This window comes from Amia ocellicauda, chromosome 20 (genome assembly GCF_036373705.1).
Source record: "Amia ocellicauda isolate fAmiCal2 chromosome 20, fAmiCal2.hap1, whole genome shotgun sequence".
NCBI lineage: Eukaryota > Metazoa > Chordata > Actinopteri > Amiiformes > Amiidae > Amia > Amia ocellicauda.
In genome coordinates, this window is record NC_089869.1 from 20,235,004 (window position 1) to 20,262,435 (window position 27,432).

General features: G+C 39.4%; 1 protein-coding gene across 10 annotated transcripts; it reads right to left on the bottom strand.

Annotated features, from left to right (window-relative positions):
- Window positions 1–309: 309 nt before the first annotated feature.
- On the bottom strand, window positions 310–25,971 carry blnk (B cell linker). Of its 10 annotated transcripts, none has more exons than XM_066692732.1 (25): window positions 25,816–25,971; window positions 25,450–25,512; window positions 19,901–19,947; window positions 10,965–11,030; window positions 10,017–10,073; window positions 9,116–9,165; window positions 8,328–8,362; window positions 6,827–6,971; window positions 6,399–6,514; window positions 6,060–6,225; window positions 5,816–5,841; window positions 5,543–5,565; window positions 5,302–5,376; window positions 4,996–5,020; window positions 4,817–4,862; window positions 4,207–4,279; window positions 4,079–4,106; window positions 3,810–3,860; window positions 3,101–3,131; window positions 2,816–2,891; window positions 2,682–2,719; window positions 2,321–2,382; window positions 1,820–1,903; window positions 1,392–1,547; window positions 310–979 (listed from the first exon to the last, which is right to left on the bottom strand). In XM_066692732.1, exons 1-25 carry the CDS (start codon window positions 25,888–25,890, stop codon window positions 863–865), a joined length of 1,731 nt encoding a protein of 576 aa, XP_066548829.1. In that variant the 5' UTR covers window positions 25,891–25,971; the 3' UTR covers window positions 310–862. The 10 variants fall into 10 exon arrangements, with proteins under 10 accessions (XP_066548829.1, XP_066548828.1, XP_066548832.1 ...); XM_066692731.1 differs by having other exon boundaries at window positions 2,816–2,894; window positions 25,816–25,970; XM_066692735.1 differs by lacking the exon at window positions 10,017–10,073 and having other exon boundaries at window positions 2,816–2,894; window positions 25,816–25,970.
- Window positions 25,972–27,432: the final 1,461 nt, after the last annotated feature.

Here is a 27,432-nt window from a genome sequence, read left to right on the forward strand (position 1 = left end):
GAGGAAGAAATGAATGAACTAGATAAATCATACAGGAAACTGATTTACTTATAAAAGGTAAGGCAAGGTCCGTTTTTAGTAACGTCATCATAGATTGTCTATTTCTCCCTACAGTACATGACTGCAATAACTCAACCCTGTATTTTTCTGACAGACATTTGAAATTCAATAAAACCAAGCTAAGGGAGAACTCAGTCTTTATCTAAACAAATTGTGATTGGTAAAGGTAGGCAATGCCAAAACTATATGGTTGAGTCTCTACGATACTTCAAAACCCTGAATTAAACCAAGCTTCATAATTGTGCAGAATCATTTTTAAATTCAGATTGTCTTTATTTGTGGTTTTAAATGTTTTGTTCCACTTCATGTGTTTTATCTGATCACTGTAAAACTTTATGAACTCCAACTATTTTCAAATAGATAGTGTACAAGTTAAGTTGTATTAAAATTATTTCCAGAAAATGTAAAGATGAATAGCTGATTTAAATAAAGTATAGTTTAAACATCTGTATATTTACTACAGGGAAAAATAAACCCTTTTATACAAGAGCATTACAAAAACTTACATTTTATTTCACATACATATTAACATAATTCAATGCATAATCTTTATATATTTTAAATGGTCACCCATCACATTGTCAAAGTAGTCAAAATATACATCACACTAAACGTGTATCGACACTGTAATTTGAGTCCATGTTAAGAAAAGGCAACAGTGCTTTCTTTAACAATCGCACTCCAAATCTATTACAGTAAAACACACTGGCCTGCAGTCTGTACAACCTTTACAATCTTTCCCGACAGGAACCTCAACCGTTGCAATGAGATCGAGCTTTCCGTCGCAAAGATATTGGAGCGGTTAAACCTTCACGGGGTACTTGAGTTTGGTGGAGTCCTTGGTGTTGTTCTGGCTGTCGATCAGAACGAGAGGCTGCCGCTGGTGGTTCTCAATCATATCTACAACGCTGCTGAAGTGCTGAGTGAAGAGGAAACAGGTCTGTGAGATATCTGCTCTAACTGGGGCCGTTGCAAAAGCATGACAGTATCTGACTCGAACACACTAACTCAATGTGTGAAGATGTCTGATATTTCTAACCAGTGGCTTCTCATCCATTTTAAAATCTGATGGGCAATTTTATAGATGTTGTAATGCCAGGGCAAATGAAACGGTAATCCTCAGTACCCATTCAAAGTATTTCCCCCCCCCCATTTACTCTCTCAGGTCTTAAGGTTGCATATATTGTGATTTTTAGTTACTTGTGCACACCCACCCCTCACCCCCAATGTGTTAATATGATAACAAACACACACTAAAATCTGAGTTGTGGTGTGTCTTTACAAGTCTTTGATTGCTTAAAAGCTGCCAACTGCCGGACTTGCGAACGTACCTCTTCTCCACTCTTCTCCCTGCCGAGCGCGTACTGCCGAGACGACTCGATGTACCGCACGGGGATGTTGTAGACCCTCTTCTTATAGAACACAACTAAAGTGTACGGCTGTTTCACGTCCTGACCGGAACTCTTCCTCACCAGGAACGATCCATCCTGTTCCAAACATCAAATGAAATGATGCATGCTTTAAAGATGCTTTAAGAGAGGTGACAAAGAAAGCCATTAAGATCAAACTGAATGTGCAATGGTGATGTTAAGACTGACTGACACCACTGGAGGTTTAACCGCCTGGCAGATTTTGGTTGGGTGTCACCTCTTTGAAATACAAACCAATGAGATTGCAGTCTTATGACCTTCCTATGAAAGTGCTGCAGCAGTACGTCTGAGTAAAGACGTTTGCAAGTGCAGTATTCTCTGCAGCGTACCTTATTTGATTTGACCAAGGCTTCCTCTGCAATCTTCCGTTCACTGGTGCTGGCGTACCACACTTTGCTGTAAACGCCAGCGTCCTGAAAAAGGAGCGGGTAAGAGATCGTGGTTGTGGATCGTGTTGGCGTTTCGTAGCTGTACATGTGTTCACCTCCGACCAGGCACTGCACCAGTGGTTTTATCCACAGGCCAAAAGCTCATAAATATGATGTCATGGAGTTGGTGTAAGTTGCGTGTGAACTCAGTGCTGCCAACCTGAGGTGAATACAATTGCAGACAAGTGAATAACATTTGCTTCATTGACTAAACATGCCTTTGTCCAGGGCACACATGACCCAGACAACTGAGAATCACAATTCATGACTGCAGAAAGTGTGGCAATAGCTGACACTTAACCGTACTGGTGTATCTAATGTTTATACACTGAAAGCACAGGAACACTGATGTTTTTTAATTAAATGTATCATTTGCACAATTTATGTTGGATGCTTTTGTACCTGTTCTGCACTGGTAGGCCCGTTCCGTGACAGGGTGCCTCGGTTTGCGACTGTAGGGAGTTCTGTTTGATCGCAAAGACAACAATAATACACATAACAATGTGGGCAGGACATTTCTTCCCCCCCAAAGAAACACCTCCTATGAGTTTGTTTAGTTCTCGTAACCTTTCCAAACTGAATTAATATTATTCCTTGCTTTTTTTTTTTCTACTGGCTGAAGAATATAATAAAAGCAGATCATACTTTTCAAAGGCAGAAAATAATGTTTTTTCAGTTTCTATCACTGAAGCACAAGTGCACATGCATGTCATACTGGTTTGCTTCTCATATTCTGGGCAATAAAGAAACTATCTTCACTCACTGGCATGGGATGGGCTGGTTTTCAGTTTAAATGGAGGCCTGCAGGAAAAAACAGGGTTTGGACTTTAGTTAGACAATCCTCTCCAGAAGGAAAATGTTTAAAGTGACTCCAAAGACGTCTTAAAAGGACATTACTTGGCTCTGGCAGCTTCGGCCGGAGAGGGGTCCGCTGGCGTGTTCATGACACTGCGTTTCTGGGGGATCGGCCGAGCTGCTGAGAGAGGAAACGACTCTGAGAGGAAATCTTGTGTCTGCTCAAATGGGTTATTTTTAACTCTTTCACATGACATGCTAGCGAGCAGACCTTATTCACAGTGAATTAATCACTATTTGTGTCTAATGTAGCTTATTCACATTGTGGTTCTTTCATGGCTAAGCTTTTTATAAACTCAACAGCTTTAATATTAAAATTATCTTTACCTTTAGCGTCCATGTTCATCGCACTGGGCTTCTGCAATGAGAGAGTCAATTTTAAATTCTGTTCTCATCATTACATATTGAGTTGTGCTTTTCTTTGTTGTCTGTATATATTTGACAGTTACCTGCACGTCTAAACATAGTCATTTTAGAAACGTTAGATTTGTACCACCGAAACAAATAAAACACAAATGCGGAGGTCAAGTATCGAAGCACACATGGATACACAGCAGCACAACAGCTACTGAAAGAAAGAAAACATTTTAGGTTTAAAACAGAAATGGGTGGATCTTGTGAGCCTGCAAGTGGGATGAAACCAGACATTTTCCCTCATTAAAGCACGATGCGACACAAACAGAAGGGGAACGATAGATCATTCACTGTAAAATCACTGACACTGTTTCAAAAATATTTTTTAACTTCAGAAATTCATTCTCTAATCAACTGTGTTCTTTTGAAAGTTCATAAACAAACTGGTCAATCTGTCAGCTCAACACATCCACCTGACAAAGGGTTTCATTACGAAACACACAACTGCAATCAGTAACTTCAGCACAGAGTACAGACGAGACATATACACAGTCAAGAGCTGCCACAGAGTCACAGTTACGCAGTGCAGGTGCGCAGGGCTGTTAAGGCGAGGGAGTGAGTGCTGGTGAGTGACTACAGTACATGTAAAGCCTGGACAGGGTCACCCAGTATATCCTCTTACCATCCGTTCCTCTGTGCCTGTAGTAGCCAGTGCCCCACTGGATTGACCGTCCTATTGTGAACAGCACGAGAGGCGTGAGAAAATGCCTGCCCAGGTAACAATACACTCGACCACTGGCACTTATTTGAGGCCAAGCAGCGTGTATATTTCGATACGCTATCTCAGAAAATATCTAAAGCTCTTCAGATAGCATTCTGTGGCCTCCAGGGAACTTTTCAAGGGTGGGATTTAGCTTTATTATATACACAGTTGATGGTGTATTTACTTACTGGCTTTACTGGTGGCAGTGGTGTGTGCCTGCAAAAACAAAACAAAACCAAGATCAATAAGTGCATAAAATCAGTGACAAGACATAGGGTTTCAGCATGCAGGCGACATGTAGGAAAGGAGCACGTACACTTCTCTGGGGAGTGGGGTCGGTTGTTTGGGTGAGGGGAAGGGTTGGGCTTCATGTTTACTGCTGCCATCACCTGGGAAAGAAAGAAAACAGCATATCTGGTGAATACAGTTAATAAATGCTAAAACAAAAATGAGAAGACATACAAATGGGTGTTTTTGCATAATAATAACAACTATTATCATTATTATTATTATTAGTAGTAACAGTAGTAGTTCTTTATTATTAATTGTATTACTGGTGGTTTAATAATCTGAAGAGTGAATCTCAATGACGGTGTAGTACTGTATTCCATAAAGGATGACCATTAGGAGGCACTGTTTATTTAAAAAATGAACTTGAAATCTAACAACTGCCTTCTGGACGTGTCAAGTAATTCACTTTTTCCCCTCGTTGTTCTCGTTTAGGATTGAACTACTGCTGGGGAATACCACAAAGGTAATTTGTTGCCGTTTTCCTTTCCACATGTGCCTAAAACAACGCTGAACTGCCCTCATCTCGACTCATGCCTCAGGAGGGAAAGGCTAATGAATCCATCATTGCGGCCTATACTATACGAGCTCAGCGTAAGTGCAGGATTGATACAAATGTCATTAAAAGTTACACATACCGGTATCGGGATCACATACTTCATACTCATCCTCGTCAATAGGTTCCTGACCAGAAAAAAAAAAATTCACATCATGTTCATAAGTATAAAAAAGAATGAAATAATAATATATTTAAAAACTAACATTAGCATTACAGAGATTATTTTGTATTAAACTAATAATATCATCCCCTACTTACAGAAGAAGGAGGCTTGATTGGCGGTCTTGGGAAAGCGAAAGGAAACAAGAAAACAAACATGACATATACACACACAACAACCACAATTGTGTACAGCAACTTGGTATCGGTGTTTATATTTATTTGCATGGTTCTGTGTATGGTTTCACACCCAAGAGCAATCATGGACGGAAGTAGAAACAGTCTCTCCTGCCCGGGGGAACAATATTGATCGCCAGACATTATGAAATCAATTAATAGCTAAGCCACAATCTCTGGTCTTCTGCCTGTCCTGTCAGGGATACAACAGTGGACGGGTCATAATACCTGGGACTGGCGGAGGGTGGGGCGTCTTTTTGACTTGGTCGGAGATTTAGTTTGGGTGGGGGAAGAACTTTGGTCCTATTAAAACAGGAAGCAGCCGTTCCAATGCCAAAATTAGAGATTTATTCTTTCACCTTTGCAATTTACAAAGGACGGAACAACAATAACACATAAAACTCTAATAGTGGTGCAACTGTCATTTTGTTTTTTTGCCATATAAAACCATCACTGATATTTTACTAACCTGGCAGGCGGCGGTGGCATCTCCTTTAAATGAAGAAACACAAAATGAAAACCGCGTTCATCAAAAGAGTCTGAAACTTCGTAAAAACACATTAGTATTAAAACTATTGTATGCTTAGCGAAACCCAAATGATTAATAATTGTTTAACGTGGCATAAATCAGTAGACTGGAACTGATAGGATCTTAACATTTCACATTATGAATATGATATTAATATTATAGTTAAAACATGATTGTGATATTAATGCAAGGGATTATTATGTACAATCTCACCTCTGAGTCTGGTACTTCATACACCTCTACAACAAACAGAGCAGAAATTGGAGACGGGTTAATCATACTTATTCTGGGTATATGTTTTTAGCAGAACAAGAGAAAATACATTTGATATTCCTGGAACACAGGTTCATGTTTAACTTGCTACAACTACTCTGTACTCACCCACACAGACAGACAGACAGACAGACAGACAGACAGACAGACAGGAATAGCATATTGTCTGAAAGATATCATCTACCTTGATTATCAGGGCTGGGAACCGGATGTCGAGTCATGTGTGGTTTCAGAACTCTATTAATGATGGGGGGGGCTGTGGATTTATATTGCACTCCTGTAGCGGCCGACTTCTCTGAAGGATCAATATAATTATCATCGTCCTCATCGTCTTTCGGGCAAACGTATTCCTGCAAGAAGAACGAGACTTATGGAAACACCTTGTCATGTTTGGTTCTAAGGTCATGCAAGAAAATATGGGAAAAAGAGGAAACCTCTCTGATTTCTGTTGATGCGGCTATAATTTGATGTACATACAGGTTAATAAATAAGAGAAGAACAACTGTTGAAATAAGGTACTTACATCATCCTGCACTGGATTGTGGGGCTTCATTGGCCGTGCAGGTTTCAGTCCTTTCTGGGGTGTGATTGGTTGGGAGGGCTTTGAGGGGCGGGGCTTATTCGTGGGAGCTCTGTTGTCTGAGGGAAAAACAGAAGTGGCCCATCAACAGGAAATCATTTGCGTAGCCAAAGAACACACTCTCCCCTTATTCTTTGCCCCAGTGATTTTCACAGTGACCTTCTCTTTGCAAGAATGGAAATAGGTTCTTAATCACTCTTCCCCATGTACCACATATATTTGGTTTCTTGTACGTAGTTCGGTAGCCATCTGAGACTTTATATAGTTATTTCTGATAGACAGGGAGATACATCAAACTTTACAGCCTCACAAAATGAGATGTGGCGAATGCTTCTATTCTGGTTCCTACTATAACCGATTACTGGGATTACCTAGGTATTCTCCTTTGGACAGATCCAGAGCCGGGGTTCTGTTGGGCTTCGGTTTCCCCTCCTTGGGGGGGGGCTCGTAATTGTTGTCCTCCTGCGGTGCTTCATAGGTCTCTGAAGGGTCATCTGGATTCTCATAATCGCTGTCCTGGAAGGAGCCCAAATGTCCAGTTAAACAGAATCGCGCTTAAAACCGAGGTTAGTATAATAAAAACTAGCCACTATAAGAACCTTCAAAAGAAAATAAATCAATTATAATAATTATAATAATAACAACTAGAAATGTAAAGTTTCTGAAGATACGGACAGTGTGTTTGACAGTTAACTTAAAGGAATCAAACGGCTATAAGTCCTTACTGCTGATTGGCTATGGAACGGATGGCTCAATGCTGATTGGCTATCGACTGTACAGTAATGGAATGCCTGGAACTTGAAGGGTTCTCATTGGGATCGGATTCTTGGTGTTCTCAATCGATTGAAAATCTATATTTTTTATCATATCCGTAAAGAAAAGCACAAGCACAATATTAGGTATCATGGTGAATCTCTGTATGACGTTATGTGTAGTGCAAGAACGGAATGGGTAGTTGTTTGTCCAAAGGAATAATAATAATAATAATAATAATAATAATAATAATAATAATATGTCTGTGTCACGTAATTAAAGATCATGACAGAGAACAAGACCCTGCGTTGTTCTCCCAAGCAGACTAATAATCTTGTAGGCGAGTTCTGCTGAAACCATTAGTAACTCGCTACAGAAGGTCAAACAAAAGGCCATCACAACGTGGCTGAACAGAAAACAGGGTTCCTCGTAAACTTCGAATTGCAAGTCCCCTTTGAAGGAAAACCACTCGGCTTGCCTAACAAACATTATTATTATTTTTTTTAACATTTTAACATATGGAAACCAGTGAGTAACAGACCATAGATTGTGCAAGTCGATAGCCTTACATGACGTAAATTATGATGAAACATCACACATCCTTGGCAGATAATGTTTATGTATTAATTGCATTTTAACAAGGATTTGCCAACACAGAAACATAGTTCTAAACAGTGCAGCCCTGTAAACAAAACACTTGAGTCTCTGCAGGAAGGTGTGACGCGATGTTAAATAGTACAGTGAATAAAATAAGACTGAAAAGATCTGTGCCTACATTTGAAGATCTGCAGATGAACATGCATAGGCCTCAACCAATAAAAACAATCGTCACTCAACCAAAGGATATTATTTCTAGTAGTCTGGGATTATCAGGTTTTTAGGGGAATATTAGCATCTATCAAATCGAAAATAATATCTTGTCAGCATTGTGAATTTGGTTGAACTTGGATTGCGAACTGCAGTGGCTACAAGGACATGTAGGGGATAGCTGTTGACTCTACTTTTTAACTGCAGTGTTAAAAAAACGATCTGTGACGCACACATAAAAAGGGAACTTATCTACCGAAGAGCAATTTTGCAGAAGTTTATTAATCCGTTGAAAAAGTGGGATGCACTTACAAACTCTGAATCCGACCATTGCTGCTCTTCATCATCTAAAAACAGAGAAAATCAGGGTTCATTACTACTTCAGATCTGTGCACCAAGAAGACTTCCTCACTCCCTTCCGGTGTGTTTGAGTATCCTAGCACCGCGGGGCGTGCGCTGTGTGAGGCCTGGACTGACACTGAGCAAAGGGCTGATTGAAAATGGGTTTATTAGCCACTTAAGAATGCAATTGAACATGCAGAACCTATCAATGCTGTGCAAATGTCATTTATGTATGAAAACTATGATATTAAAAGTGCTCCTTTTCCATATAATACCAGAGCTCAGCATTTCTTTTTCAGCAATCAGAATTAGCTTGTTTTGCTCTGACAACACATTGAAGCTCCTTATATCGTCACAAACAGCGGGTGAGTCAAGAAGTGCCCTTCAAAAATCTGTGTTCCACTTTATTTAGCTTACCTACTTCCTAATTACACCACTATGTATAGCTGCAAATATAATAGAGCAATCCTGAATATCCCTTTTTTTATGCAGGCCACTTCCTGTCAGAGCTCGGCCTGGGCCTCCTTCAGACAGACTGGAGCTCCTCCCACTGGGACAGTCATCACAAGATAATACCTCATGACAGGTTTCTGAGGATTGGGTAATTTTCTGTGTTGCAACTTACTGTGTATATGTGTTAGAAGATGTCTGCCAAGACTGATAGTCAGTCCAAGCAGCAGAGAAGTGAGAAGTGGTCAGAGAAGACAAATCTCAGACTTTGATGTCGCTCTTGTGCAAATAAGAGAACCACGTCTCACCTGGATAGTCCCTGGTTGGCACTGATGGTGGCGGCGGTTTGTTGGTTAACCTGCGGCAATTAGTTGAAAGAAAACCAAATCAAAGAAACGTTACTGATAAACCACTGGGAACAGATGGTGGTAATTAGGAACGAGAAGGCTGCCCAATTCAAAAAGAAGAGCGGGGGAGATTATTGTGTTTAATAAAGAGAGAGAGAGAGAGAGACAGTACTGTATATTATTTTCTTTTAGTGAGGATTAACAAGCAGCGCTAATGGTAAATGTGCTGCATACGGCGTCGCAGCGTACTCCGCAGCCACATCGCCTAGCCTAGAGTTAAACTGCTGTTAGTTGGTTTAGATGAAGCACATCCATGTTCGGTGTTAGTGGTGCAGACGTGTTTCATATTAGAACAGAGTCTCAAACACATATGGGAGTTAAAACGAAGAGCCAGACTAAGCTGGTTGTTTTTGAGTAAATGAAGATGCTTTGCTTTGGTGGAAAGGCTGCAATTTTGGCCCCACGGCCTCAATATTCGCAGGGCCGCCTTAATAATCCAAAAATAATTGATTAATAATGAATAATAAATCTAGAGGAGTCCACAGAACTCAATTCTCTGTTGTTATAGTCTGTAAGGAACCTAACAAGCACATTGTTCAGATCTCTCTTACGTACGAACACGGCTTCCTACAGTAGCCCAGGCACCACCACGCCTGTTTTATTTATTTAAGCTTCAAGTCTTCAACGCATTGCAGTGTTTAGGATTATGTTTTATTGGAGTTAGGAAGCAGACGGTGTACACACAATTCTCAGCCTATCTGTCAAGCAGCAGGGCCAGGCAGAGCGTCTCTGTACAGTGTTACTCTGAAAGGGTTGTTGCACAGCTACACAAAACGACATTTCCCGGCATCAGGCATCATACCGGTCCCAAGTGTGTTTCCCAGTTTTGCGTAATAAAGCCACTTGCTCGTTTTGAAACCTGCATATTTTTCAGAGGGGGAGAACGAACGCAATTATTTAAAACGTACAATCGGAGCAAGAAATGACAAATCAATAATACAGAAGCCAACTTTGCGGGGTGTATCAATACGAAAACAAACACAGATAAACAGGTTTACATTCAATACAAGGACGTGAAACTTTGTAATAAAGAGGTGAGCGAAATTGACAAAGTCACCAATTCGTCTGTTAAGTTGGTGCTTTCTGTCCCTGTTTTTTTAAAAGCTCATACATTAAAGCTAACATAGAATTCCTTGTCAACTAATACCAGGAAGGAAAGAGCAATACTTAATCTGTAAATCAGTAACCAGAAAATAATAACATAAAAAATAACCACTGCAAGGACACGAATTGTTTAACAGTCAATGTTAAATGGGTAAATGTTCATGCTTCTTCTGAACAAAAAGGTTAATTTATTTTAAAAGAAGAAGTCTGTCTGGAATCCAGCTGCATACATATGTATTTTTCTATAAATGTAGTTTCAAATTGTTTGAACTGAAACTGTAGAGTGAACAGGAGAGGAAAAAGAGGAATTGGTTAACTTCTTTTTCCTCCCACAACAACAAAAAAGAAAGAAAGAACAGTCAATATTGTGCTGATGCAAATTGTACTTCGTTTGTGATATTTATTTGACCTTAACCAACACAATCCATTGTATAGCTGTCCATGAATATCCATCTTCAGCTAATCTTAGCATAAACTACAATATCAATAACTGTTACCCACTTAATAATATAATTATTAAAGACTGAAAATTAATATGGTTTAAAATAAAGACAATGTGGTCAAAATGCTGAGGGACACTTATTACGTTCAGAGTGTGGCGCCTAAATATTGTATTGCATTTCAAAGACTTGTGATCAAAACTCACTTCTTGAACTTGTTCATGATGCTTCCATCATTCTTCTTGATGTCGTGGACCATCTTTTGAAGTTGCCTGCAAAACACCATGTGAGAAGAATGTGTGATTTAATGAGGCTGGGGACTTCCCATTGTGTTCTCCAATATCTCTTTTGAGAACACACCCAGTGAAAAGCACTTTCATAACTATTTATAACGCTGAGCTTTTTACAAATAATGTTACAGAATATCAAAAGAGGTAATACAGTTTCGCAGTTGATTAGGAACTCAGTGACGTGTGGATGGTTTTACACAAACACAATTTCCAATACCTCAGCTGCTTTTGTTAATTGTTTCTGAAACAAAATTATATTCAGGCTGTGGAGACGAGACGTTATTTCATGCACTGCACAAAGACCCGCTTTAATCAGACATACCTGTGCTGGGCATTTGCATTTAATTATAGTGAGGGGGAAAGTATTTCTAAGAAGGCATATTGAGACATATAATTATTCAAAACAAGAGACAGTTGCACAACCCATTTGCCTTCCTATGTCCTTGAATTCTGTTGGAAACTCTCACCTTCTTAAAAACAACAATCTCATGCAGTACTGCAGAGTGTACTGCAGATATTTTCTTTTCAAGCTCATCCCAGAGTTGGAAATTGATCTTGAAGATACTTTTCAGAATAAAACATACTATCACTAGTGAGTATAACTCCCATTTCATTCCTGACTGTTACACGTTATGGAAGCAACTGAACGCAGTGGTCAAGGCAAACGCAGCCCCCTTCGTCTGAGACTTTGCCATTGGTGGGGGCCAGTTCCCACACTGCTACACAGACACTGTTACAATACTGTTGGTGTGTAACCCCACTCTGAAGGCAAACCGCAGAGTGGTTTCTTAACATAGTCTATACATCACAAACCTCCTTGTGTGCAACATCCTCAAACTCTGGGACTGTAAATGGCATTAACATGTACACACATTTAATTCCCTAACTTTTTCACTTTAGGACGTTTGAAGATACGGGTTGGCTGCAGTAGACATTATTTACTGCACACCAGCAAATTTAAGTAGAAAATAAAAGGGGTCTAGCTACAGTTTAAGGTTTGACCAGGGACTTTCCAATAAGAGAGAACTTAGAAGTTCCCAGATCTTCACATAAAGAGAATTTAGTACAATGGTTGGAGTTTATGACGTTCTTCATAGAACCATAGACCATACGTTCATCATTTCTGTAGCCACCACTGTTTGTCTCTCATTCATTTGTTGATTGAAAAACAGCCAAGTTGATTTTCCAGGCAAACATTTTTCCAACAATATTTTCTAGGCAAATATGCTTTTCTCCCCTCCAACTATTGTTGTGTTCCACCAATTACACACATGTATCAATTCCAACACAATTGAATGGTTTACCAGCCCACAATATATTCAAAACAGTAGAGCTATAGCAAACTGAACATGTTAATTTAATGTAAAAATGATATAATTGATCAAAGCTAAATTATATGTGTGGTCGTCATGAATCAGCAAGCCAGGTTAAAGACCCTGTAATTAAGATGCAATACTATACTGGTGTAACAGTTTTGCACAAGCATGTGCTCATACAGTAATACAGCTTCACTGGATAAGTTAAATTATAATTATTATAAATAAAAAAGATTCTAGAAAAAGCTAACCTCTATGTACCACATTAATTACTTTTTACAGTGTATGGAATTCTGACTTTCTTATTTAACAAAATATTATATCTATATGCCGTAAACTGAAACATAATAATGAATACAGTTGTCATAGCCAAACACATGATCATACATTTGAAAATTATTATTAGGCGAATTGTTGAATTAAAAAAATATTGTTCATTAAACTACACTTATCAAAGTTTTCCAAGTTAGTAGAAGCAAGGCACACGGGATACTGCATTTCTTGAAATCATTATTACATCTGTTAATTATAATTATAAACCAATTTCTCTACAACAGCAAAAGTATACATTATAACACACAGCCACTGAACTCCAACTAGATTTCACTGCATAATGCCATACTTGTTTGCGTTATAAAAGTATCCACATTGTATCAAGTGAGACGCCAGAGTTTCTTTACTTTAGGAGGGGTTTGTTCTCCTTTGCGTCTTTAAATAAGCGTGCGGTGCACCTGTGCCTTAAAACAGTAGGAAACGAAAAACATCTGCCGCCTGCATTTTAATACAAAAGGACATAAACAGGATGTACTAAAAGCCTTATACTATATACTTAATCGCTAGTAATAATGTGCCAATACAGCAAATATATAGAGTGCCACTACTAGGAAAGCTCCGCAAATTAATCGGTAAATTGGAAGAATCTGCGCAGGTGTAGCTCATGGATGTATAAGTGTCCCCGGTCCCACTGGCCTCACCTTAGCTTCTCCCCAGCGGGAGCAGTGATTTTACTCAATTTGTCCATCTCCAGTGGCTGCACACCCCGGTGAGACGGATCCGCATGTGCGTGTGTGGACGGTGCGCTCGGCCGGGTGTATCTGAGCCCCGCGTCCTGTGCGCCTCTGTGCGCCTCTGTGCGCCTCTTCAGCAGCGCCCACAGCCGGCCTCTGCGCCCCGGAGACGCCCGCAATCATCTCGTCAGTTTCCTTTTCGGGGCACTGGTAGGTGTTTTTTTTTTTTCTTGCGTCTTATGATATTTGGGAACTTTATCTTTTATTTCGTTTCCTTTTTTGTATGCGCGCATGAGACTTCTAAGAATTGTGTCAATGTTGACACACTAACATAAGTCCGTGTGTTTCTCAGTCTATTCAAAGGGACTTGGATAATATTCAGTGCTGGGATGGCAGATGAAATTTAGTGTGGACAAGTGCAAGGTATTACATGCAGGTAATAAAAATGTCCACTATAATTACACTATGGGAGGAATAGAAAGACCTAGGAGTCTATGTGGACTCAAAATGCTAGGGTATATTGTCAAAAGTGTCAAAAGAGAACAAGGGCAGTGATGTTCAGACTGTACAATGCACTAGTTAGAGCTCATCTGGATACTGTGGACAGTTCTGGGCTCCACACTTCAAGAAGGATATCGCTGCTCTAGAGGCAGTTCAGAGGAGAGCAACCAGACTTATTCCAGGTCTGAAGGGAATGTCCTACTGAGAGACTGAGGACCTGAACCTTTTCACCCTGGAACAGAGGAGACTACGTGGGGACTTGATCCAAGTCTTCAAAATCATGAAAGGCATCGACCACATCAAACCAGAGGAGCTTTTCGAGATCAGCAGGGACACACGCACCCGGGGACACAAATGGAAATTGGGCTTCAAGGCATTCAAGACAGAAAACAGGAGACACTTCTTCACACAGAGAGGCGTCACAATCTGAACAAACTCCCCAGCGATGTGGTAGAAGCTGAAAATTTGGGAACATTCAAAAACAGACTGGATAGGATCCTTGGATCACTTGGATATTAATGGACACCGAGCACAATGGGGCGAATGACCTCGATTGGACACTCTCTTATGTTCTTATGTTCCAATACATAAATCAACAAGATTAAACGGGTGTATAGCACTATAATTATCCAAAACGTATTGGTACTGTTCCCAGTCCTGTCGGTCTTGGGGGTCATAAATGGAAGGCATCTAGCCCAGATCTAGGTTCAAGGAACTGAACCTCTTTAGTCTTGAATAAAGGAGATTGTGTGGGGATATGATTCAGTCAACCTAAGAAGATTTACACTCAAACACTAATGGTATCCTGTAAGCAATCCTGGCAAGTGTATGTCTGCCAAGAAATTAATAATAAAAAGGGTAAAGAATGTGTAATGTAGGACTGAACACATGAGGTACTCCTCTGCTCCAATAAAGCCAGTCGTGAGTTCAATTAACGGAAAGTGAAAGCTGAGCTGGAATGTGTTACAGACAATATAGGTGTTGTCCAGAGACAGGTTTAAACCACTAAACTCAGGGCACAAAAGAACAGTGGTTTGGGTTTCATCTGAGCACACTGAGTCACCCCTCAGACGGATTCAATTACCCTCGCCTCAGCATTTAGTGTGCAACTAATGGTCGCTGTGGTGCATTTAATACCACTTGGGAAGGTGTGTAAGAAATACGCTGGAAGATCAATTAAAAAGCAGACCTGTTGTTTAAAATCACTTGTGTAGGACTAGGACACAAAACAAGATTCTTCTTTTACTTTAAACTTCCAGTTTCCTTCTCCAAAACAGTAAGACTTCACAAAATCTTGACCTTTAATATCTTTTCCAGCTCGGGGACTCACAAACTTCACCATTACCTTCAACCAATAGCAGGCATTGGTTTGGACTTTAATTTGAGCAGTGGTACTGTAACACACACCAGCAAACGTGTCTATAGTGAGTCTGTTGATCAGGGATATGTATAACCAAAATGTCATCTTTCACTGTAGAAAGAAAAATGTTCAATCAATGCAAGTGTGAAAAGGTTTTGTTTAAACAGACTGTGTCCTGAGGGGACAATCACAATGTCAGGCGAAATGTAAGGGAAGACCTTTTATTCCTTTATCAGTATGCTTCAGTTTTTCTATTGAATTGTGATCTGAGCCACACCCACTACTTTCTGAAGTGTTATTTGTCATTACTATGACTGATTTCTCTGGAGACACCCTTCCCCAGGGCGGTTTATAGTTGTCACACAATTTCCACATACATGTACAGGAACATTTGCACAAGCATTATGCAGTCATCATTTTAAAAATAAATCAGAAATGGATATTGGTTTTGTACATCTACAATAGGAACATTTTATTTATACATACATGTACATTTAGGTGCATAAATATTTGGACAAGGACACAATTGTCATCTTTTTGGCTCTGTACACCACCACAATGGATTTGTGAGTTTCAATACTTGGTTGAAAATCCTTTGCCGTCAATGACTGCCTGAAGTCTGGAACCCATAGACATCAGCAGATGCTGGGTTTCTTCCCTGGTGATGCTCTGCCAGGCCTGCAATGCAGCTGTCTGTAGTTCCTGCTTGTTCTTGGGGCGTTTTGCCTTCAGTTTTGCCTTCAGCAAGTGAAATGCTGCTCAGTTGGTTTCAGGTCAGGTGATTGACTTGGCCATTTCATAACATTGCACTTCTTCACCTTAAAAAAGTCCTGGGTTGCTTTCACAGTATGCTTCAGGTCATTGTTTGCACTGTGAAGTCCTGTCCAATGAGTTTTGAAGCATTTGGCTGAATCTGAGCAGATAATATAACCCTAAAGACTTCAGAATTCATCCTGCTGCTTTTGTCAGCAGTCACACCATCAATAAATACAAGGGAACCAGTTCCCTGGGCAGTCATACATGCCCATGCCATAACATGCTTCTCAGGTGAGGTGGTATGCTTCGGATCATGAGCATCATCATCATCATCTTGTGGTAAACCCTCTGTATTTACTCTGGTGAAGTCTTCTCTTGATTGTTGACTTTGACACAGATACGCCTACCTCCTGGAGGGTGTTCTTGATCTGGCCAACTGTTGTGAAGGGGTTTTTCTTCACCAGGGAAATAATTCTTCTGTCATCCTCCACAGTTGTTGTCCGTGGTCTTCTGGGCCTTTTGGTGTTCCTGAGCTCACTCTTTCTTTTTAAGAATATACCAAATATTTGATTTGGACACACTTATTGTTTTTGCTAGCTCTCTGAAGGCAAAACGCCCCAAGAACAAGCAGGAACTAAAGGGAAGAAACCCAGCATCTGCTGATGTCTATGGGTTCCAGACTTCAGACAGTCATTGACTGCAAAGGATTTGCCACCAAGTATTGAAACTCACACTTTAATGATTATGTTTGTTTGTCCAAATACTTTTGAGCCCCTAAAATTGGGGGGATCACATATACAAATGTGTGTAATTCCTACACCGTTCACCCAGTTTGGATGTAACTACCCTCAAATTAAAGAGGAAAGTCTACACTTAAAGAACATATTGATAGTTTCCTTTCAAATCAATTGTGATGGTGTACAGAGCCCAAATATTTATGAACCTAACTGTATATTTACCTGTCAAATTTAGTATATATGTATTTGAAAGTATTCACACCCTTTGTTTAAAACCGTGCTTCTCAGTGACTCTGTAAAGATTCCAGTGGATCGAGTTAAACAGAAATCAGTGCAGTGCTGGTCAAAACTCTTAAGACCCCTGCATACTACAATTTTCTGCGATTACATTTCTTAGCAGACACCCTTATCCAGGGGTACGTACAGCTGTTAGAACAGTGCTGCCCAAAACCCAGCCCTCAAGGGCCCCTATCCAACAGCTTTTATAGGTAGCCTTTAATGATCAATTTCTTAACATGTGGAACCATTTCCATGTTATCAATTAAGCAGGTGATTTGTGGAATGAAGGTATGTAGAGATTTGGTATAAAGGAAATGAACTTCCCTTTTCAGCCCAATGACCAGAATTCCCCTAATTGAGTAAGTTAATTGCTTAATTGATAAATAACTTTCATGTGGTTCCAGTTGAAATTAGCGATTTAGGGTGACTGACAAATCTTTCTCAATAGGGGCTCTCCAGGGCCGTGTTTGGGCACCACTGATCTAGCTAAAGTACTCAACGGTACAACAGCAGTGTCCCCCACCTGGGACTGACCGCTACTCCACACTGAACATTATGATTGGTGATTGTTGAACACATTTGTGCCTTACATCCATAATTATCATTTGTTGACCAGCTTGATCGACCATTTTGATTAGACTTCTACTGGATTGATGTGTGTTAAGAATTTTAGGGTATTTTAGACTACAGCTGCTTGTATAATGTATTATGTAAAATACTTTGTATAATAATACTAATAACTGGATACTGTAGAGCACAGATTCATTGACAGGAAGCGGCTGATGTGCCTGACTGCTCCGCTGCATCCCGGCACTGTTTTATTCTAACTGCATTGACCAGGTGCAGAAAATACGCTCAGGAAACAAAACTCAGTGTTAGGAGCCACATGCTTGCATTGGAGAACTTTGCTCATGGTTTCCGAATTAACTGCTCACCGAGATCTATTTGAGTCACCACTATCGCAAGCAGTGTTATCCGCTGTTACAAGGACTTATTTAACCTTCGATATAGACAGATAATTAGGATTTGTGCTTCACTGAAGTGATTGTTTTTGTGATAGAGATAACCTTGCTAAGTATTATGAGATTAGATCAGCTTATTTAAAATGCAAACTGGTTGACCTCTGAAAACAGAACTTGTTTTGTGTGTTGTATATTGTATTTTTTTGGTTTGTTTGTGTCTTTATGAGGATTCTTCCAGTGCACATGCATTCTGTAGTTCTGCCGAAATATAAGAGAATTAATCTGCAAATTGGAGGCTGAACCTCTGCCACGGTTTCCTGAATCACCATTTATCATTATCAAAATACACTAATGAAGAGGGATCATATCAGAAAAAGATTACTTTCCTTTCATTTTTTGCCTGCATGGATGCAGATAGTCATGTTTTAATATTTTTAATTATAAAACAATAACCTCTGAACTTTCATTGCCACACTTACACAACACATTCAGATGAAACCGCTATGATTTCCACGAGGAAACACCATTTCTATGAAACTTCTGCTTTAATGCAAGTTCAGATTTTTGATTAAACAATATAGATCACAGTACTGTACATGAAAACATTAGTGCTATGTAATTTAAATATGCACTGAAATACTAATGTTTGGGCAGGAATTTAATTTAACACATTTAATATGCCTAATTATATCACACACTCCAAGAACCCATATGCTTTCTTAATGTTTTTCTTCATAACTTCTTGTAACACAGGATTAACTTCTGATATAGTCTGTTGAATTTGTGCAAAGGTAATAATAATATGTTTAAACTCTACGTCAAACTAACAAACTTAACAAAATTAAGTAGAATAGTGACAGACATCCTGGGCAAAATAAAGCAGTGCATGATTTAACCTGCTATAGATGATGCATGCCTTTGTTGCAGATCAAGAAGCCATACACTCTGGTACAAAGTCAAATGCTGTGTTGTTTCAATAATGTATTTTTCATACCAATTAAATATGTACCATTGGCCATTAAGAGTCGTAATTGGTACATATATATATATAGGTAATACAATATATGATTAATTCTGTAATGTTTTACAAGGCAACTTTTGTCCAAATCTACAGAAAACTAACCACTGCTGTTTGTTGATCTTTGTTTCACAGAGACAACAGTCCCCGAAAGTCTAACTTAAAACACAAAGTGTACGGTGGTTGTCAATGGAAAGAGGAAGCAACGAATTTCAAAGTCTTTTAGCTCGAATCTCAAAAGCTACATCTGCCCATTTTCCATCAAAGAAAAGTACCATGAAAAACAAACATACCCACACCCACAAATCCCAAGAACAACATCAAATAACAGCTTACCGACTGAGATCCATAGATGACGAATGATGTGGGCAAGATAGTTTACTGGAATGATAATATTACCTAACCTAGCGCGGCTAGTATTTACTGATCAGCAGACTGATTGGCCGCTTCAACTTCCCTTTTCCACAAGTTAATTATTAAGCAAAAAAGCAACTGAGGAGAGGCAAATAAACCGAATCACGCTGAGCACTTTGTTCACGACCAGCCTGTTAATAACCAAATCATAAATGCAGGTTTGAGCCTGGCATGGTATTTTCATAGCAAGCACTGCACACACTGTGGGGCCTGATGACCTCATGAGGTTACAGCCATGCTTTTGACACTACACTTCTGTGGCATTGTTGACCACTCCCCACCCCATGCCTAAAGCATCTTTATGGTTTTGTGCTTTTAATATTTAACAGAACCATTCTATATCAGAGTAGATATGCCAGTGCAATTAAAGGCACCAAGTGCAGAACAACTCTTGAAATGAGATTCTGATCTTTGCATTTAGTTTTACTTGGCATGCTGTGCTGATCATTTCATGTCTCTGATGTCAGGGTGATTAAACAAAATAACAAAAGGTTGTACTCACGGCTGGAGTAGGAAATTAAATCTGATGAGGTCACTTTCCGTCAGGTTCTATAAAAGAGAGAATGACAGACGTGTATATATATATATATATATATATATGTAGGTATATATATTGGTATATCATATACACTCTAACGCTGCATTGAAGAATATGTGTCTGGAGATTAATAATGATCTAATAACCATTTTTTGCAGGTATTGTTGCACTTTATCTTTGACAGAAGAATGGCAGTAAGTACAAATTTGTTGGCAGGCAGGAAAAATACCAACTAATGCTGAGTGTTGTTTCCCATTATTGCAGTTTGATATATATAATATTTAGCAAAACAGTCCTTCGTGTTTCTAACATCACGTGTAATTCAATAAGAAAACTCACCAAATGATTACAGAAACCATGACACTGCAGTTTACTGTACACTGCTGTAATCTGAGGTAAAGCCCCCCCCTGTGGTCAGACCCATGAACATCATCATGGCTGTTACTGCACTTCACCCAAGATTTGGTCCAAACCTTTCACTGCCTTTGACAATTTTGAAATCCTAAAATCACTTTTTGTAATGGATTTATGGTCATTTTCTTACTTATTTCATGTTAATAAGTCTTGTATCTGTTTGTGTTTTGAAAATATAATTGTAAAGTGTTGGATTCAAACAATTACTTTAACTCTCCAAGTTTTCTGCTTATTAAGACTTTCCGTAGCTTACAAAATAAAGTATACAATTTAACAATTAAACGTTGCATCCAGTAACATTATTAGCCTAATCTAAACTATTTCATACTTTCAAATGTGAATGCAACACTAAATAGTTGCCACCTGGTGGAGCTATAACCCACATATTTTCAACAGTCTTTATTATTTAATAAACTGACATTGTTCACTGGAAAGACCAATGCAATGGAACAAGTGCAATATTTAAAAATCTGTTTTACCCTTTCAATACACGTAACACAAATAATAACTTTTCTTTCTCAATAAGGAAGCCCTTGGAATGAAACAATCTTAATAAAATATTACTTTAATCTTAATATTTAATACATAATATTATCCAATATAATATATAATAAATGAGCCACATGTCACCTTTTGTCTTTCAGTGTCCATATAGTCTCCAGCAGAGAATTCCTGTCCATTCAATCCCGGCCATTAGGGTTTATTTATATGTGTCTAATTGCAGTGATATATATACTCCATTCCAGATGTATGTAGTTAATGAATTACTGTAATATATGAACCTGCAAAGTGAATTCCCTCTTGTGACCCTATGCAGAAGATGTGAGATGATTAATTCTGTTATGGAAGGGGTTTATAGGAGTTTTGTGTCAAACTATAAAAAAACAGGTTTATCCTTTTCACTCTCAAACATTATTATTTGGTGGTAAAGTTATACATCATCTATTGTTTGGGGAAGGAAGGACAAAATGCAGAAATATTTATAGTCTACCTCTTTACTTTTATTTCCCCTTTAATAAAACTGATAACTGATTCCTAAACTCAGTAAGTTAGTAACTGACCACTGATTTAGCTTTGACACCTTCAGAACTATTTATTGATTTCAACGTTTGCAGTTGCACACATTTCTTCCTTATTGAGTTATTTGTTCCAAAAATCCAAGTAATACAAGTTTTTACCACTATATATTACAGCTGACTCAGTGGGGAAGGAAAGCCAAGACCTGGGCAAACTCCTGCTAGAGATCCACACCGCTGCGATTTGTAATTATAGCTGGACTCACGTTTCGTATTTCTTATCCTGACGAGACCAGGACCAAACGATGTGTCTGTGTGATTTATGGCTCTGGCTCTAAGGGCCCATGCTGGTACACAGTACGTATCCCATCAGCCCCCAGGCCCTCTGCTCTGGGCACTGTCGATCTAGTCTGCATGAGTTTTAACCTGTAAGGCGTCGCTTTGGAGATATCCCCCCTTTCCGCAGAAAGATCAAATGTTTTTCTCAGACAACACAGACTTGCATCTCTCTCCTATAACCTGGTAAACAGAAAACCTAATTCGATTGACCAGATTATTTAGTTTTACTCTATGGATTCTTAGAAATATAAGTAGTTGTTATTATAATTTTGAATCTACTTTTTGGAATAATTATCAGATGAACATGGGTATTTTTCCTTGTATTACAACACAGCAACCCTTGACATGCTATTACGAACACAGGAACTTGCAGGGTAACGTTACTACAATAAAACCCTAAGGTCTCTATTAGGAATGCAGAGGCCCTTATAAAAAGCAAAATAGGTCAAATTCCCTGTAGTCCTGATTAACACACTGTGCTCTTGACTTGTATATCGGTAAACATGATGTATGCAAGCTGCAGTCTGTGTGATGCTTAAAATAGCGTACGGATAAACGGTTACACACTGTAAAAGCCCCTGAATTAAAATATTTTAGGTCATGTGGATAGATTTCACTTTCTAAATTACATTCTCACACCTCCAGGGCGAAAAAACAGGTGCTCGGTATATAAGTATGGATGAAATATTATGCGCACGTGTAAGAAGTGTCATATTTAATCAGAAAGTGAAGCGCAAAGAAACTTGCAGAGCAGAACCCATCGCCCCTCGGAGAACCGGCTCCCTTAATCACGGCCGTGCCCTTGTGTTCCCGGTCAAGAAGGCCCGGCGCCCCGCGGTGAGGATGCGTTGACATCACAGCCTCCTCGTCCCGGAGCTGACACCCTGAGATGCATTGCTCATTATGCTCCGCCACGGAGAGATAATGTGCCTAATCCTCAGACTCCCGTGTCAAGGAGTGTGGATGTATGTCATGCATTTGTGCCTTGAGAAAATGCTGATGCCCGCCTGTGATGTTGCTCCACATTGACTTTCAACGAGGTGTCCTCCAGGGCGAGGGACGTGGAGAGAAGGCGCTGTCCTACACTGCAGTTATTTCGCAAAAAAACTCTTATTCACATCTAAGATTCAGACTTCTGTGACACTGAATACAATATCAGTATATCTGGGAAGGCTGCTGGGAAGTGGAATTATTTATGCCTCGCGGCGCTCGCCCTCTGACCGTAAAGCGAAACCCCAAATATCAATTTAATGCAGTAATCTCAGTCTTCCTAAATCTGTCTGGTTGTGTCAAGTCGCCCTGCTCTCGGTCAGACAGAAAACCAAGGGCCTAAATTAGAGCGGAGCAGTGCAAAGTGAGATGAGCGGTTCCCCTATGAATCTGGCAAGGGGAAGTCCCCAAGCTTCATGATACCAGAGTATTAAAAAATCTAATCAAAAACACCTTTAGTGAGAAGCTCCTCCCGCTCTATAGAGTGGAAGTTCAGAGCCGCATCACTACAGCGAAATCTGAGTGGATCTGCTTCAGTTCGCTGCCATTTGACACTAAAATGACCCTAAATAACCCGAACACATTTCAATTTGCAGATCTGTGATCAGCTCTCACAGGGAAGGCAGATCACAGGGAATCACAATTGTGCGTTGTGCTGGGATCCACAACAGTTGCTTACAATCACAGCTCTGTAACTATGAATGGTACTGAAGTGGCTTTTTTTTGTTTTGTTACACATGCTCTGTCGCTCGGTTGATGTATTTAATCCCAGTCTGAATGTCGGAGGAAGTTTTGAACGCGGTTACTTGAGCCTCACGGCGAAATCAGAAGTCCAGTCATAGATGTAAAACATTAGGGCTGATGACTAATTCAGGTCATGCGTTTGTTCATTTAAAACCTTATACTCTAGATGTAAAAAAGAGAATTGTGATAGTGTTGCGTTTTGTTTCAGACCCAACTAAAGTTCTGCTCTTTTATTAGTATTTTATACACTGATGCAATGTGTGGAAAATGCTAAGCTACAGCAAAACTCAAACCTCCTACTCTGCATTCACAAAACAAAGCCTTGACACAGAGAGAGTGTCAATTGACAATATTAGAACCTTTTTTCCAAAGATTAAATATTTAACATAAAAAAACTCAGACATCAAGAATTACGGCAATATTGCCAAACTTAATAACTGCTCCTGCATGTCAAAGGTCAGCATGAAATTATTTCCTTCAATGATAGATTTGCTTATGGACCGATACAAACTCTTTACGAACTATCAGAGATGCAGTTAACATTCGGTTTCATGCAAACTCCTAAATATCTGATGTGTAGCGTTGATAAGACTCCCCCGGGACACGCAGCGATTTTGATGATCCGAGAATGAGAAATCCGATCAATGAATGTGTGTTTTGAATATATTCGGGTCGACGCGGCGTCTGAACCTTCAAAGATTCATCGCATTGATTGTCTGTGTCTTTAATCCCACCTGACCCCAATTTGTGTAGTTTAATCTCAGCGAGGCGGAGCCACAACGAGAGTACTGAAATGTCTGATTGGCCATCATGGGTCCTTCATACCACCTAGTGGGTTGTAGGAACCCCAATACTTTCTTTCTGAAACAGGTCTGTGTTTATTTTCCAAAAAGCAGGGTTTTTGGAGCTTAGCTCAGCAGGAAGCCATATTGTTACGAAATTAACTGAGAAGTTGAGTCATATTCTCAGGAAACAAGGAACCATTGTGTTTGACGCTGATCTTATTCGATTGTAGACAGGACACACAGAAGATAAAGCCACTTAATTATTGTCACCCGGTTTATTATACCTGAATACAGAGGTAGGCTGTGCTGCTGTGTGTGGGAGGTGTAGTACAGTAATCATCTCACACAGAGCCACCAGCATTACAATGCAAATTAGAATTCCCTCCATTAATCAAACCTGGCGCTTTGAAAAGCAGCGACGCTATTAAAAAAGAGCAAGTGAGGCCATATGTCTGTAATTACACATAAAAGAGACGAGCCTCTCTGTGCTGGAAATGAATTAGCAGGTGATAGATTTCTCATCACTTCTGCACAAGGTGGTGCTGGCGTTTCTTGAGATGAATGCGATTAAAAAACAAAAACATTTATATCGGAGAGATTTTGGGTCCCAGAAATGTAGGAGCTCTGCGTTTGTGATGTTGACTTGCAGAATCGGCAAATGATCGCTCTCATTTAGAGAAACCAAAACATCTGTGAAAGGAAGTCGTCTGACAGCTTTTGTTACTCCTTTGCTTGCAAAAAATGTGCAGGCCTGGAAACCTGCCAGGGACACCATTGCTCTTGACTTAATGGACCTAGTTTCTGTTTGTGCTTATGTTACTTCATCCTGTGATAATCAGAAATCTAACTGATAGTTGCTCTTTAGATAGAGATACATCACTATCTTATCAGACTTGTGGGATCATGAACACACACAATTTAGGTTTGCATTCAAAATTCACTTTCACTATTTTTACAGTGTTAGGGAACTAAATGTGTTGCTTGGTTTATTAATTTAATTATGCATTGTTTTCTCTACAGCAAAACCTACAAAATAAGTTAACATTTATAGTTATCTCACAATTGAACTGCTATACAACCTGAGCTGGTGTTTATTTTCCATCAATCTGGTTGAATGGAGGACAATTTATTTTCTCTTATCACAGCACATCATATTTTTGGAAATGTAAAAAAAGCGATTTAGCTAGTTAGTATAGTTAGAAATAAACAATGGCTTAAAACTCACCAAAAGCCAGTGGCCATTTATCTTCATTCTTTGCACGGTCAGCGAACACTCTCTCATCCCATTCTGTGGGAGACCAAGACAGGGTTCGAGTGAATCAGTGTTTCATGGTCTGCCTGGAAAATAAAGCGCACTGGAAAGATAAAATCAAGATCATTGATATAGAAATAAGTGTAAATTCAATTTCCACTGCATACCCAGTTTTCACATCCTTTGGCGGTGCAGACAAATCTCGCTATGACACTTTTTCGGATCAAGGGTCGGGTAAAGTAGTATTCGTTTTGCGCAGTGACGTGCAAAATTGAATATTTACTTAAAGAAAAATAAGTAAGACTACATTACAAATGAATACAGGCATGCCAACCTCACCTGAGACAGGAAGTTCGCCACATCACTGGGGCACCAGGACTCAAACTGCTGTCTGGAGGGCAGGTTCAAAGCCATCCTTCTGCGCAGAGCAGGGTTTTATAGGCGCAATGTGTCTGTCTCAGTGGTCAGTGCACGTCTATCGTTGCTGGTGTTCACAGCTCTTTCTGTGTGCCTTCAATAAGGAAGTTTGTTGGGCGCCCTCCAGCTCTGGTAATTGACTAAGTGACTGACACGCCTCCCTCGACACTGAAATTATGATTACAAAATAGCTTCTCTTTTTTTAAGCTCGGAGGAGAATCCCGAAACACCAAAGTTCAGAAGTTACTCTCTTCGATTTTCTGTGGCTTTTTAAACTTGAATACTTTCTATTACATTATGGGACCAATGAGTAGGGGAGAACATCAATGTGAACATTACAATATATACATTTGCTTTAAAGGGTGTACATGTTTCTGTTCACGGGTATATTTAAAATACATCCTTCAAATAGAATAAAAGAATATTTAGTGCATATTGTGAATAAAGAATATTTATGCATATTATGACCAGGGATAAACACATTTTCAGACATGCACAAAGCAACCTCTAATTCCAAATATCAGTCTCGACATGATTCATGGACATTTTGGAACTGTATTTGTCAAAAAGCTTATTTTGACTTGCATTGTGCTTTAGGCAAAGTAGAGAGAACATGCACCACTATATTTATAAAAAAGTCGAGCAAAACCTCTTGTATTGCAGTTCCACAGGAGCTCGCACAAATAAATATGTAATCCAGTCTGCTGTGTTGTGAATCTGTAATCAGAAACCAGAGCAGTATGTTAACCGCAGCAACATGTGATGCTCAGACAGGAGAACCTGAAGTCTGATAAAGGGGTTCTTGTATATAATCTTCTCTTCTGTTGATATGATGTCACGCCCAGGTTGAAAAGGAACTCATATTGTGGGAATAACAACTAGAATTACTTCAATCATTGAGAATTCGTTTTCAGGATAATGTAGTCTAGTTAACACCTCTGTTTACAGGGTTGTATGACAGCCTTCACAACTGATATAACATGTCAACAGTGTTATCAAATGCATCTGGGAGGAAGCTGATACATTTTTCGATAAAGCACCAGTTTACTGCCAGCAGAAATAAGTAGTATCAGTCAAACGGGAAATTCAGTATTGGGAACAGCATAACAGTTTTTTCATACAGAAGTACATATGAGTAAGTATGCAAATATGAATGCAGTTAGTTATAATCGGAACAAACATTTGCTCAGTAAAACAGACTGAACAGAACGTGTTTACATGTTTTTAAGCCAATCCTTTCCTGGCCTTATTTGCTTTCCTCCTGTTTGTTCATAACTGAAGTGTTAGCTCTTAATGTGCTAGGTTACCGATGCAACAACACTATTGTCCACCAATTAAATCTTATCAGTGTTCGTGACTTTATAATATTTAAATTGATGCTGTGGTTTCTAAACTTGCTGGCATTGAAGCTAAAAGCATGTGATCTGATTTGATAGTCAAACGACCTGCTGGTACTATATCTGAAATGTTTAAAACCACAGTTGAAAGTGTGTCATTTATGAGAATATATGACAGAGGAAGTAAGTGGAGATATATGCT